Genomic DNA, 12,134 nt, shown 5'->3' with positions numbered 1-12,134 from the left:
GCTTTCTTAAACCAATAAAATAGATGATATAAAAAAATTTCAAACACACACGATTTCTATTAAATACCAAACAAATTTCCTTGTAAAAAGTTAGTCCCGTCAAATATGGAACCGAGTTGACATATGCAAAGACCGATCCGATAATACAACTTATATAACAGTGAACAGTTCTGGTGATGTAGCATATGACTAGAGAGACTGTGGATATTGCAGGACTTGTTGTTGAACTCTTTTCCGGTACTCATTTGGGTTCTGTATTAGCAAAGATAGCATATCGGAAAACAAAATTATAGAACAATAGAAATAAGTAAAGGCTAAACTTTTGTTACTTACCGATACGTAAAGCTGATGTCCCTCTGTTTGTGCAGCGTCGGTAGCATTGGGTTGATCAAGCAAATCTTGAATCCCCACTAGGATTTGTTTCACTGTAATGGATGGTCTCCATCCCTTGCAGGAAAAACAAGGTTTTTGCTTTAGCAAAAATGGAATTTTAAATAAAAAAGATTGGTGTGGAAGTTACTTACACGACGCTCGCTGAGGATAGACAAACACACAATTCCAGAAGGATAAACATTAGGGTGGAAGAATCCATTTGGGAACTTGCATTTAGGGGGTTTGCTTGGGTACTCCTCACTGAAGTTGAGTGTCAGTGGAAAGTACCCCCCTTCCCAATCTGTCTGGAACATTTAAAAAAAATTGTGATTTAACTAATAAACAACCATAGAAATTTCAATGCAAATAAATCCTAGGCTTACATACAACATAAGAAAACTTCAAAGGTCCAAACTTTGATTAAAAGAATTTTTTTTGTGGACTGACCCCTTTTTTGCCGGGGATAACACAATGCCAAACCATCAAATCAACACTCCCATCTGCCCTTGTCTCAGGTTTAGCCACAAAACCCTTCAAAAAAAAAAACTATAATATAGTACAGTAAAAAAGAAAAGAGTGAGAAGAGAAGAGAAAAATGTTGATACATGGGGATGATTTTTGCGCCAGGCTTTTCGTTCCTCTGCAAGACGACTGCGTGCGATACCATCCGACATGATATTTGGGAGGGTTTGTTTCTTTGTGTGACTACTGAGATTTTGAAGAGTTTGAAGATCAGTAGAGGTTGAATTGAAATGGGTCTTTTAAAACTGACTTTGTAATGTAACCTTTTATTTCCCTAACAAACGAGTCAAATATCAAGGCACTCTTATTGGCGCACTCATTGTCTTTATAGTTATACCACTAATAAAAAGGCGAGGAAAGGCTACGCAAGGAATAAATATATTGGGGGTATATTATATATACATTTTAAATACTACTAATAAAAAGGATCCTTAAAAGGTAAATTTTTTTCTTTTTTGAGGTCTCCACCTGAAGAAAGGAAAATCCAAGTCTCTCTCTCTCTAACCATGAGTCTCTTCGGTCTGGGCAGGTGACCTCTAATTTGTAATTTCCACTTCTTTATATAATTTTCTCGTAAATTAGTTTATTATTTTCCTTCAATTTCTTTTTTTTTCATTGCTTATTTGCTATATTACGTTGATAAATCGTGTCGGATCTGTTGTAATTCTGCAGCTTTTTTGTGATTCAAGATCAGTTATCAACTCCTTTTTTTTTTTGGGCTTTTATTGAAAGCTTTGATTAGAATTCTGGAAAATTTTTCATCTTTCTTACTAATTTAAGCCTCGATTCTTTTTTTTTTTAACTGTGCTTGCAATCCAATTGTTTTCTAATCTTGGAGTCATTTGTGACGGTTTAACTATCGTCGTTAATTATTGTTCTTGCTGTGAAAGTTTCTAATCTTGGATGCATGTTGACCTAGTCTTTTATTTCTACGCAATTAATGGGTTTTTTTTTTCTTCTTCTTCTGACTGCTTATAATTAGTATGCAAATCAGGTAGTTCTCATGACTGGCATAATTAGAAAGGTCGAAAAAGGTATGCTAAATTATTGGTTTTTGACCTTAAAGATTATATGGCCATTATTCACAAGGTTGAGCTTTGCATTTTCAAGCTGAACTTTATTGACTAGGTTGCAAATTAGGTCTGTTGACAATTTGCAGCCATTTTTAGAAGGCTCGCGGTGGCAGAATGATAACAAAAATTGAATTTACTGGAGCGAAAGAAAAAAGGGAATGTCCAAATCTAGTCTTAGGCTAATTAATATTTCCAAAAATCAATTTATTAATCATCTTTGATCTTTCACAATTTTCAGTTAGAGAAAGAGTTCTGGCTTTCTATCTTGCTCTCCGCCATGCTATAAGAGTCCATGCATGTCTGATTAGAATGCACAATTAATCTACTGAAGTTATGTGTTAGTTTTTATAATAAAAAATTAATTTGATATTTTGCTTGGATTGAATTCATTTGCACTGTGCTGCTTTGAATCTTTAACTTAAATCCTAATATACTTGCTGTAAACATATAAAATAATTTCAATGGATATAAACTTTGGGTGTATGATCTCTAAATATACCGAAATACTTGTGAAAATTTTAACTTACTTATATTGAGTATCTGTATATTTCTGACTCCCACTCCCAATTCTGAGCAGCATAGCTGGTAAATATTTGTGTATATTTTCAAATTGATGATTTTTGCTGATATTAAGTTGCTTTGTAAACAGAAATCAGCGAACATTCCGTCCAAAAAAAAGTGCACCTTCAGGAAGTAAGGTTGGTTACTCTTTTTTCTTAAATAAAATATAGTTAACACTGTCCATTGCCTGCTTGTTAGAAGTTGATGTGATTCATTCTTTTAAAATGTGCTTGAATCTTTTCATTGTTGATCTTCTTTCCTTCGCCTGTTTGTTGGGAGAGTTCTGGACTCTTATTTCCAGTGTCCAAGGATCAAACCTTGGCAACTTCAACTATCAGAAAAAAGAAAAAGAAAAAAGGAAGTTCTTGGGTGTGAGCATGCAATTTTAGCACTGGAAGTATGCTAGAAAGTGTCCAGAAGGAGAAACAAAATATAGCCAAGCACAACTTAACACCTAAGAATGCATCCAAGAGAAGAAGAAAAAAGGCTCACTTACCATTATTTCTATTTAATAAATTTTATTGCTTTTGGTGTCACTTATTAAAACAATAACTTTACGTTACTATGTTTTACTAAAAAATTCAGTGGCAAAGTTGAAATACTACAAACTTCAATTCTCCACTGATATATGTGATGGTCCTACAGCCCCACCTGTGGAACCTAGTCATGGATGTTAGAGGGCATTTTATGCACATAATAAATGTGATAATTTGTTTTTCTAATTAGAGATCCACTTTTAAGCATGGTTAGTACTGCTGTTCGGTTGTGCTTGATAATAATTGAATAGCCTTGTTGAGGTTTCTATCCCGTTCCTAGAGCTGGCTTCTCTATAATGTCACTATATAAAATTCTTTCTGGACTTCATTCTGCCGTATTAGTTGCTTAGCAGAATTTGCAGTTCTCATCATAGTATTATCTTGACATAATGCAGGGTGCACAGCTTAAAAAGCACATCGATGCCACCTTAGGCAGTGGAAACTTAAGGGAAGCAGTTAGACTACCTCCTGGGGAGGATTTAAATGAATGGCTCGCAGTCAATAGTATATCTGGCTTCTCTCTTTCTTTCTTACATCTGCCCCGCAAGCACATATGCTCACAGTTTGATTAAATCCTTATCTTTGCAAAAAAAAAAAAAAAAAAAAAAGCCCTGTGGATTTAATTTATCCATGTATTTTCTACTTTAGTATGGCCTTGCTGTCATTACTTCCATAACAACTAATTTAGTTGTATTCCATTTATTAGTTTATTTTTCATTGAACGTTTTAGTACTTTCTTCCCTATTTCTAGGTTACTATCGATTGTTTTTACTATCGATTGTTCTTTGAAGCTCATTGCTAAAGCGTAATTGTTGGATCTTTTTCAGCTGTGGATTTCTTCAATCAGGTGAATCTGCTCTATGGTACCCTCACTGAGTTTTGTACTCCTGAGAATTGCCCCACAATGACTGCAGGACCTAAGTAAGAGATATAAACTAGATTCCTTTTGCCCTTTTCAATAAATTAGGCGAACAATTCCTAAATATTATTGTTGTCCCTCATGACCTCTGTCGTGTTTGATCCATTGATGGTATTGAAAGCTTTTCTCTCAAACAATGCATGTGTTCAGTCTCTAAGGATCTAGATAAATCGAAACTCCCTCAACTTGAATTTAGGCTCTTTATCTCTTCGAGCTAGATGATACTGTATTAATTTATTTTTGTTAAAGTCATATATATCTGCCTTTTTTTTTTTTTTTTTGAATTTTGATGTCAAAATATATCATATAATCTTGGCTGATTAGTGGGATGAGAGTTTGACTTTATATCATGTTTTCTTTGATTTTGATAGTCCTAGGTTATGATGAGTTGATGTTTATTATTATTATTATGATTTGGCTTTGTCTTTTGTAATAATTTGATTTTTGCCATATTTTAAATTTCAGTAGAAAGACATCAAATATGTTAAAGCTAAAACTATTCTTAAGAGTCAAAGGCCTTATAGTCGTGTGATTTTGTTCAACGATTCCTTTTCTCCCCAAACTACTGTAAAATTTCTTATTATGTTTGGTTCATGTACCTTTTGCTTTCAGTCAATTAATTCAACGATTCCATACTAGTTCTCCGTTGTAATTTAGTGTACTTGTATTTTAAAATTCTTTCAAATTGTATATATTGGGTTTTCTGGAGTTGATTATTTGTTGTCCTACAAACTTACAGGTATGAATATAGATGGGCTGATGGTGTGCAAATCAAGAAGCCTATCGAAGTTTCTGCTCCAAAGTACGTTGAATATCTAATGGACTGGATCGAATCACAGCTTGATGATGAATCCATATTTCCTCAAAAGCTTGGTAATATCTTCCACTAGTCATGTGCTTAATCATCTTTTAATTCTCTATGGTGAAGTCTTGACATACTGTCACTAGAGAAAGGTAGCTGTTTGTCTATGTACAGTGATGATACTGATGGATACTTCTTTTTTTCTACTTGTATCATGCTCAGTACTTTTCTATATTAAATTGCATCTTCCAAATTTGCTAGGCGCACCATTTCCTCCCAATTTCAAGGAGGTGGTGAAGACTATATTCAAAAGACTCTTCCGTGTATACGCCCACATCTATCACTCTCACTTTCAGAAAATTGTGAGCCTTAAGGAGGAAGCTCATCTGAATACATGCTTCAAGCACTTCATATTGTTTACTTGTGTAAGTCTTCTTCTGCTTGATGGTTAATTTTTTATGCTCTGTCCTCTTGTTCAAGGCTGGCCTCTTCCACTATTTGCCTATTTTATACAAATCTAAACAAAATCCGAAGATTCTACTTCAAACTTGCTTAGATATAATTACTTTCACTCTATTCATTAAACCTCCCCCTCCCCCACTTTTCTAAAAGAGTAGTCTTGAATGTTTCTTTTATCTAAGAGACTTATCTTTTTAAACCACGAAGGATATAAGTGTAAACTTACCATTAATTTTGCCAAGCAGTCCTGATTTCTTCTCATGTATGCATGTATCACGGTTCTCAAGGACGAGTCTGGAACACAGTTTTAGTTGTGTCCTTGTGTTCCCTGTTTCGAGTACCACGAGGTTATACTACTGCTCAAGTTTAAGATAGTTACCCCAATCCTCAAACTAACAACTACCTGAGTTGAGCCTTAGGTTAATTTGTTTGTTGTTTTTGGTTTATTTTGCATCTGAAACATGCTTTCTAGGATATGCAAGAATGGTTAGTTGAGTAGGAAGTTGTTAAGGTCAAATGAGGCTGTTGTTGTTACCATGTGCAGGAATTTGGGCTGATTGACAAGAAAGAGTTGGCTCCACTCCAAGAGCTCATAGATTCCATCATAGTCCCCTACTAAATATATATATATACACGGAGGGTTGGAGAATGGAGATCCTGATAAAGAGTTTTATTTTAGGGGTTGTTCCAAAAGTAGTAAAGTTTGTTTTATTAGTATGTGACCTGAAAAATTTAAGTGTCTATATTCTCTATGTTATAAATGCAAATCCATATGCCATATTCCTTGGATTTAAAATATTGCAAGAGTATGCCTGTTGGTTTTTCTTTTCCTCTTCATTTTGGAAGCCTAGCCCTAAATCAAGCATTTTTTAAAAGCTAACAGCTTTTGGGTAATTGACCCTAAAATATTATTTTTATGATTAAAGTGTTTTTTATTTAATTATGATTTTAAATATTATAAAATTTTAATTATATATTGAAAATAAAAATTAAGTTCATAACTCGTCGAACTACGAAGTAATCACAGCCCTAGTTTCCATAAATGATTGCGATTTGTTATTTGGTGGAAATAATTTCAATGGAAAGATACAAGATTATGCTGTTAAATTGCTTTTGCTTGATCATAGCTACAAAGTACTACTTGTTTGCCATAAAGGATCACTTACTTCCAGATTGATCCTAGAACTAAGGTCTGAATTTTTTTTTAATACAAGGCTTAAATTAAGCATAAACTTTAAAATTTAAAGCGGAAAATATGTTTGTTCTATGTTTTTATATTGTTAAAACTCATGACTTAAACTCCTTTTTTGGTAAAAAAAAAGTCTACGTTTGGTAGTGTTATTATTATTATTTTTACATCTTAGTACATAAATTAGCAATAAACTAATTTTACTTGATAATACATATTTTTTTTACTTAAATCGCCTTTTTTTTTACTAGAGTTCTACTCAATATTAATTATTCTTTGTAGGCTTAAGGGTGTAAAAAGTTCTCAATTTAAAAAAAAAAAGTAATTAAACCCTCTTTTTTTTTTACTCAATTGAACTCTTGAACTTTCAAAATGTATAAAAAAGACCCTTAAACTTCTTCAAAAAAAGCAATTAAATCCCTGCTTTTTATTTTCACTCAATGGGTACTTGAACTTTCAAAATGCATAAAAAAGACCCTCAAAATTTTTCAAAAATGCAATTAAGCCCATGCTTTTATTATAAATTAGAAAAAATTATAAAAATAAAAATAATATATTAGAAAAATTATTAAATTTTAAAAATATATAAAAATTAGAATTTTATTAAAATTAGAAATTTTTATAAAAATCTTAAAAAATAAAATTGTAAAATTTTATAAAAATTATAAAAATTAATGGCCCTAGTTTTATTCAATTAAAGTCATCACGTCGTAACACACACAAGTGACATGTGACAAAAAATGATAAAAAAATAAAAAAGTAAAAGTTATAGAAAAATTATAAAATGCTTCTTTTGGTACGATAATTTTTATAATTTTGTTTACAAAATTTATATTTCTTTACATTTTGTATAATTTTCTTACGACTTTATAAAATTTTATAATTTTTATATTTATATATATTATAAATTTTTTAATGATTTTATAAAATTTTACAATTTTTATATTTAATTTTTATTAAAATTTAAAAATATTTATAGCTTTTATTGATTTTAAGTTTTTATAAGTTCTAATAAAAGCGGGGCTTAATTGTTTTTTGAAAAACTTTGAAAGTTTTTTGATGCATTTTGAAAGTTCAAATAACCAATTGAATGCAAAAAAAGAAGAAATAGGAACTTAATTGCTTTTAAAAAAAAAGATTTGAGGACTTTTTTGATGCATTTTGAAAGTTCAAGTACCAAAAAAATATAAAAAAAAGTATGAGCTTAATTTCTTTTTTGAAAAAAATTGAGAGCTTTTTGCACCCTTAAAACGTCTTTATATGTATTAATTAAGCTTCTTTTCGTCGAGTTAATACACTAAATAGCCAAAGGAGACATTAATATTTTTATATAGATTTTGTATACAAATGATGAAAAGACATTTATCCCCTAAGTGCTTTAGCAGATTAGTTTTTCCCTCTTTCATTTGTTTAATTATTGTTATATGTGGGCAATGTGAATTAGTCATTCACCGACATATTCAATTAAATTTGACTATCAACCGTCATCATTAGTTTTGCAGTTTGTAATAAAGAGTAAAATAACTAATTAAGAAAATAATTATCAACCATAAGTACAGTCACATTACTTCATCTTTCGGCGGCCTTTTCATTGTCAGTTCTTGTTTTTCATTCAAATTTATTAGAAATTTGAGAGTTTCGAAGAGAAAGCTTTGTTGAAGAAATGGAAATTTCAAACAAAATACAAAATGCTTATATAGTTAATGTAAAAAGGAGCTAATTCATGAATTGAAGAATTAGAAAGTCGCGACCATAACCAAAACAGTGATGTCCCTAAAATCTTGAATGATTTGTTTGGGTTCTGTGATGATGATAATTTATTGAACAGAGAAAGGAAGAAATGACAAATCATCTGATGGGGGTTTTCGTTCAAACACAAACAATGTTGATTCGATTCAATGTGAAGAATTGATTATTACATTATGTTTGGTAGTCATTCCCTCCTTAGTAATACTTTTGTTTGGTTCACCGTTTCTTCATTCGGCCGAATTACTTAAAGTATTTCTATTCCCTCGAATGCGTAATAAGGATTCAATGCTAAAAGCTTTGAATGACCATTCCTACCATTGCCGAATAGAAATGAAGAAAATTTTTTCCAAAATCTCCTTCAAACTTTCTCTACAATTTTATCACAGCAATACCCTTTCAGGTTAGCAGATTTTTCTTTTCAAGTTTAATTTCATCTGGTTTCTGTTCTTGCAATAATCGAATTTTGTTTTAGAAGGGTTTTGGTGGGGTTTTCTTTAAAATTTCTAAAAAAAATAAGCTACAAGTCAACTCCCAAATCTCTGTCTTTTGGGAGAGATAATGTTTCGTTTTCTCTTATGGGAAACCTACGGATTAGAATTGAATTGCAGGGAGTCAATCGTAATCATCATATCGATCTCTTCCTCTTAATGCTTATTTTATTATTTCGATTTTGCTGCTGGAGACGAGAAAAATAAACTAATTAAAGGAGGAGATAACTCAAATTTTGATGAATTTATATTGTCTGTAATACTCACACATATCCCTTTTGCAATATTTTTCCTTCTTTAAATCAGAGTTTTATCCAAATTTCTTACTGATAATCACTTAATTTTCATTATTGTATTTTACAGTATTTCAGATTAGGAGATATGGTGCAACAGACAAAAAATTATTAAGAAATATACATTATAGTGCTTTGGAGCAGACACAAATTGATGTCCAGACACTAGAGGGTCAAATGGAACCAGAAGTTCTGCTAGCAGGCAATATAGACGGCTCATTCAGGTATAAATGGAGTTGGAAATAGATATAGATGTATCTGCATCCTCTTCCAAGTACAAGATGCCTCCGATTTCCTATTATTGTACTATAAATTCTAGTACTTTATTTGGATCTACAATTTATTAACATGGGGCATTACTTGTTGGCATTTCTTTGTGTTTATCACATTTATTGGTGTCAAAATACAATGCTGAAGTGTGTCATCTGTTACTCTGTTTTGAGTAATGACCTCTAATTTGAAATGGTTGTGTCAGTTCTTCCAGTGCTCATGCATCAGGGTTGGGTGACCTAAACATGCCATACTTCTTGCAACTTGCTGTCAAGTGCGATAAAAATTAGGTCTCCTTTTCAATTTTGTTGCTACATTGGAACCTCTACATATCTTGCTCATCTTTTCGTTCTGCCAATGATCTGCTATTCTTTTTGGCGTTACCATCTAACATTACATATCCCTTCCTATTGTTGTATTGGAGCTTTTACATGTTGTGATGCATGGTGCATTCTGTTACTACTGCAACATAGACGCAGATGCACTTGTTCTTTCTCACTTCCATTTTTCCGTTCACTGTCTATTACATTGTATTTCTAAGCATTTGTCTCGTCGATTTGTTATTTTCAACTGGCTTCTATTGTGACATATGTTTAGCTTCTTTCGATGGCATTGCAAAGGAACTTATATATTATCCATTTTCTTTGAAACATTCTATTAGTGTTGTGGATACTGTTTAGCTATAGTTTTTGAAGTTTGGTTTTCTTGCAGTCTCTTAAAGGTTGGAAGTGAACTCCATTTTGACTATGGGATCACACGCATTCTAGATCGTGTTTGGCCTTCCGCCAAAGGGGATGTGGAGAGTGATGAAATGCCTCCGTATGTCTCAAGGCCTGCAGCTGCTCCACTTCATATGTCGTTAAGAATATCTTGTATAAGATTGTGTGAAAAGCAATCTTTTTCTACAAACAATGCTCACTGTATCCTTTAGTGATCACTTATCTTGACAGGTTCTTAAATATAATGAAGACATTAATTCCTGAAATCTTCATCTTCTCTGTCATCTGGATAACCTATAGTTCTGTGGTTTATGAAGCATGGATGTCGAGACCATTTTCGAAAAACGGGAATTGACCGTTTTTTTTAACAAAAGTTTGGAGTCGCCACCAATCCTTTTAGTTTAGGTGAGATCGGATCACCTAATAAAATATTTATTAGTTTATTTGAAATAAAAAATGAAATGAACAATTTAGAGTAGACAAGTTGGTAATCTCAATTATAAATCAATACACGAAACTAAAAAACGAGGTAACTAATATGGAACATGTACATGGCTAATGTACTGCACCATTTATCAACAATAATACAAAGGTGTAAAATATACAAATTAAAACCCACAAAACAATAAAAAAAAACAAAAAATAATACATAAAATAAATTATATATATATAACAGACAATACATGCAAAACTTTGAAATAGATTATAAATGAATGAAAATAAAAATAATTAACGATAGAATATAAAGTTTATTATATAAATGAATTTTAAAATAAAGATTATAAGCTGAAATTTAAAATTAATTACATACAAAACAATTTAAAATAAAATAAATACAAATATAATGTCAATTATATACATAAAAATAATGATGTATGCCATGCAAAATTTTAAAACAAATAATGTGCATGAAGTGTAACACTTAGTAAAAATAATACATATAAAATAATAATGGATGAGAGTGTAAAAATACATAGTAATAGGATCTTTAAGAGAAATAAATTTTATATAACTAAGTTTAAAAAAATATAAATACAAAACAATCATGAAATTGAAAATGTACAGAAAATAACTAATTTTAATGTAAACTATATATATAATAGGGTAATTAAATTAAAACACAATATGATATAAAAGAATATCTTAAAATAATAACTATATGATTAAACGGTAAAGAAACAAGTGAAAGTAAAAAAAAAAAAAGATTAAAACAAGGCACGACCATTAAAATAGTTCAAAAATATATTCAAATAATAAAAAATGTTAAATAAATTAAAAACTAAAGAATTATACTTATTGAAATAGAAACTTAATTGAAACAGATCCAAACAAAAAGGGATAATTTATAAATGAAATAAACCATTGAATAAAAAAATAAGGACCATAGTGAAATGCGCACGGATGCCCAAGGATTAGAGTTGCAAACATCCCAGTCGCCCAAAATGCAGTGTTCCAACATGCGCACTTAAATGGCTCAAGGACCAGATTGAAACCAAAATTAAATTGCTGGGTCAAATAAAAAATAAAAAAAAACATGGAAATGACGAGATTGAATAGCCACGAAAATGCGGAAGGACTTAGGGAGCAAATTGCCCCTTTATTGAAACTCGCGGATCCTCCCCGGGTCGGGTCACATGCGCGGGTTGAGGCCTTAAAACGACATCGCTTAGACGTCTAGGCCTCAGGCACCAAATGGTGCCGTTTTATATGCGGTATAACCCCATTTTTGTTGAACTTCATTTGATCTGCTGCCCCTTTTTTTTTTTTAAAAAAGAAAACAACACCCCTTTCCCCAAATCTTTAGGGTTTCAGCCTAGAAGCCACTTTTGAGGGTCATCGGTGCTTCTCACACCTTCATCTCTGCTGAAGATTCAAGAGGAGCATCCAGGTAACCCTCTTCTCTCGATTTTACTTAAAAACAACTTGTATAGAAACAAAAAAGAAAAGAAGAAACAAGAATGCGAAGAGAGAAAGAACGAAAGACAACCTTCTGAATCCATAATATGATTTTTATTGCTTATTGACTTTTGTTTGTATTCTTTTTTTTTTGTATTCGTTAAAAAAAAAAACCCCTTTTACATTCGATCCTCTTTGGTTTTATAGCTGAATGAAAGAAAAACCAAAAACTTCTTTGCTGCTGTCCCTTTTTTGTGTTTGTTTACAGGTGCATGTGTGGGCATGC

General features: G+C 31.5%; 3 protein-coding genes across 4 annotated transcripts; 2 read left to right on the top strand and 1 right to left on the bottom strand.

Moving 5' to 3' along the window:
- Positions 1-37: 37 nt before the first annotated feature.
- Positions 38-1,211, bottom strand: LOC108481173 (SUMO-conjugating enzyme SCE1-like). The gene is made up of 5 exons (XM_017784333.2): positions 978-1,211; positions 820-903; positions 525-677; positions 334-447; positions 38-252 (listed from the first exon to the last, which is right to left on the bottom strand). The coding sequence occupies exons 1-5, from the start codon at positions 1,044-1,046 to the stop codon at positions 190-192; spliced, it is 483 nt and encodes a 160-aa protein (XP_017639822.2). The 5' UTR covers positions 1,047-1,211; the 3' UTR covers positions 38-189.
- Positions 1,212-1,217: 6 nt separating this feature from the next.
- Positions 1,218-6,040, top strand: LOC108480149 (MOB kinase activator-like 1A). Of its 2 annotated transcripts, none has more exons than XM_017783041.2 (7): positions 1,218-1,423; positions 2,617-2,665; positions 3,460-3,568; positions 3,892-3,985; positions 4,723-4,856; positions 5,047-5,210; positions 5,789-6,040. In XM_017783041.2, the coding sequence occupies exons 1-7, from the start codon at positions 1,401-1,403 to the stop codon at positions 5,861-5,863; spliced, it is 648 nt and encodes a 215-aa protein (XP_017638530.1). In that variant the 5' UTR covers positions 1,218-1,400; the 3' UTR covers positions 5,864-6,040. The 2 variants fall into 2 exon arrangements, with proteins under 2 accessions (XP_017638530.1, XP_052873953.1); XM_053017993.1 differs by having other exon boundaries at positions 1,309-1,437.
- A 1,977-nt stretch (positions 6,041-8,017) lies between these two features.
- On the top strand, positions 8,018-10,218 carry LOC108482732 (uncharacterized). The gene is made up of 3 exons (XM_017785848.2): positions 8,018-8,582; positions 9,034-9,187; positions 9,945-10,218. Exons 1-3 carry the CDS (start codon positions 8,450-8,452, stop codon positions 10,162-10,164), a joined length of 507 nt encoding a protein of 168 aa, XP_017641337.1. The 5' UTR covers positions 8,018-8,449; the 3' UTR covers positions 10,165-10,218.
- The last annotated feature ends 1,916 nt before the right edge of the window (positions 10,219-12,134 follow it).

This window comes from Gossypium arboreum, chromosome 8, assembly GCF_025698485.1.
Source record: "Gossypium arboreum isolate Shixiya-1 chromosome 8, ASM2569848v2, whole genome shotgun sequence".
Classification (NCBI taxonomy): Eukaryota; Viridiplantae; Streptophyta; class Magnoliopsida; order Malvales; family Malvaceae; genus Gossypium; species Gossypium arboreum.
The sequence above is the reverse complement of the archived record's forward strand: the minus strand, read 5'-3'. Positions and strand labels throughout refer to the sequence as shown.

Excerpts from the sequence above, each read along its gene's own strand:
- LOC108481173 (XM_017784333.2), bottom strand. The coding sequence starts at position 1,046 with ATGTCGGATGGTATCGCACGCAGTCGTCTTGCAGAGGAACGAAAAGCC. Across the intron at positions 678-819 it reads TTATCCCCGGCAAAAAAGGG|ACAGATTGGGAAGGGGGGTA; the intron begins GTCAGTCCACAA and ends TAAATGTTCCAG. Across the intron at positions 448-524 it reads CTATCCTCAGCGAGCGTCGT|GGATGGAGACCATCCATTAC; the intron begins GTAAGTAACTTC and ends TTTTCCTGCAAG.
- LOC108480149 (XM_017783041.2), top strand. The coding sequence starts at position 1,401 with ATGAGTCTCTTCGGTCTGGGCAG. Across the intron at positions 3,986-4,722 it reads ACAATGACTGCAGGACCTAA|GTATGAATATAGATGGGCTG; the intron begins GTAAGAGATATA and ends ACAAACTTACAG. Across the intron at positions 4,857-5,046 it reads CATATTTCCTCAAAAGCTTG|GCGCACCATTTCCTCCCAAT; the intron begins GTAATATCTTCC and ends CAAATTTGCTAG.
- LOC108482732 (XM_017785848.2), top strand. The coding sequence starts at position 8,450 with ATGCGTAATAAGGATTCAATGCTAAAAGCTTTGAATGACCATTCCTAC. Across the intron at positions 8,583-9,033 it reads TCACAGCAATACCCTTTCAG|TATTTCAGATTAGGAGATAT; the intron begins GTTAGCAGATTT and ends TGTATTTTACAG. Across the intron at positions 9,188-9,944 it reads AATATAGACGGCTCATTCAG|TCTCTTAAAGGTTGGAAGTG; the intron begins GTATAAATGGAG and ends GTTTTCTTGCAG.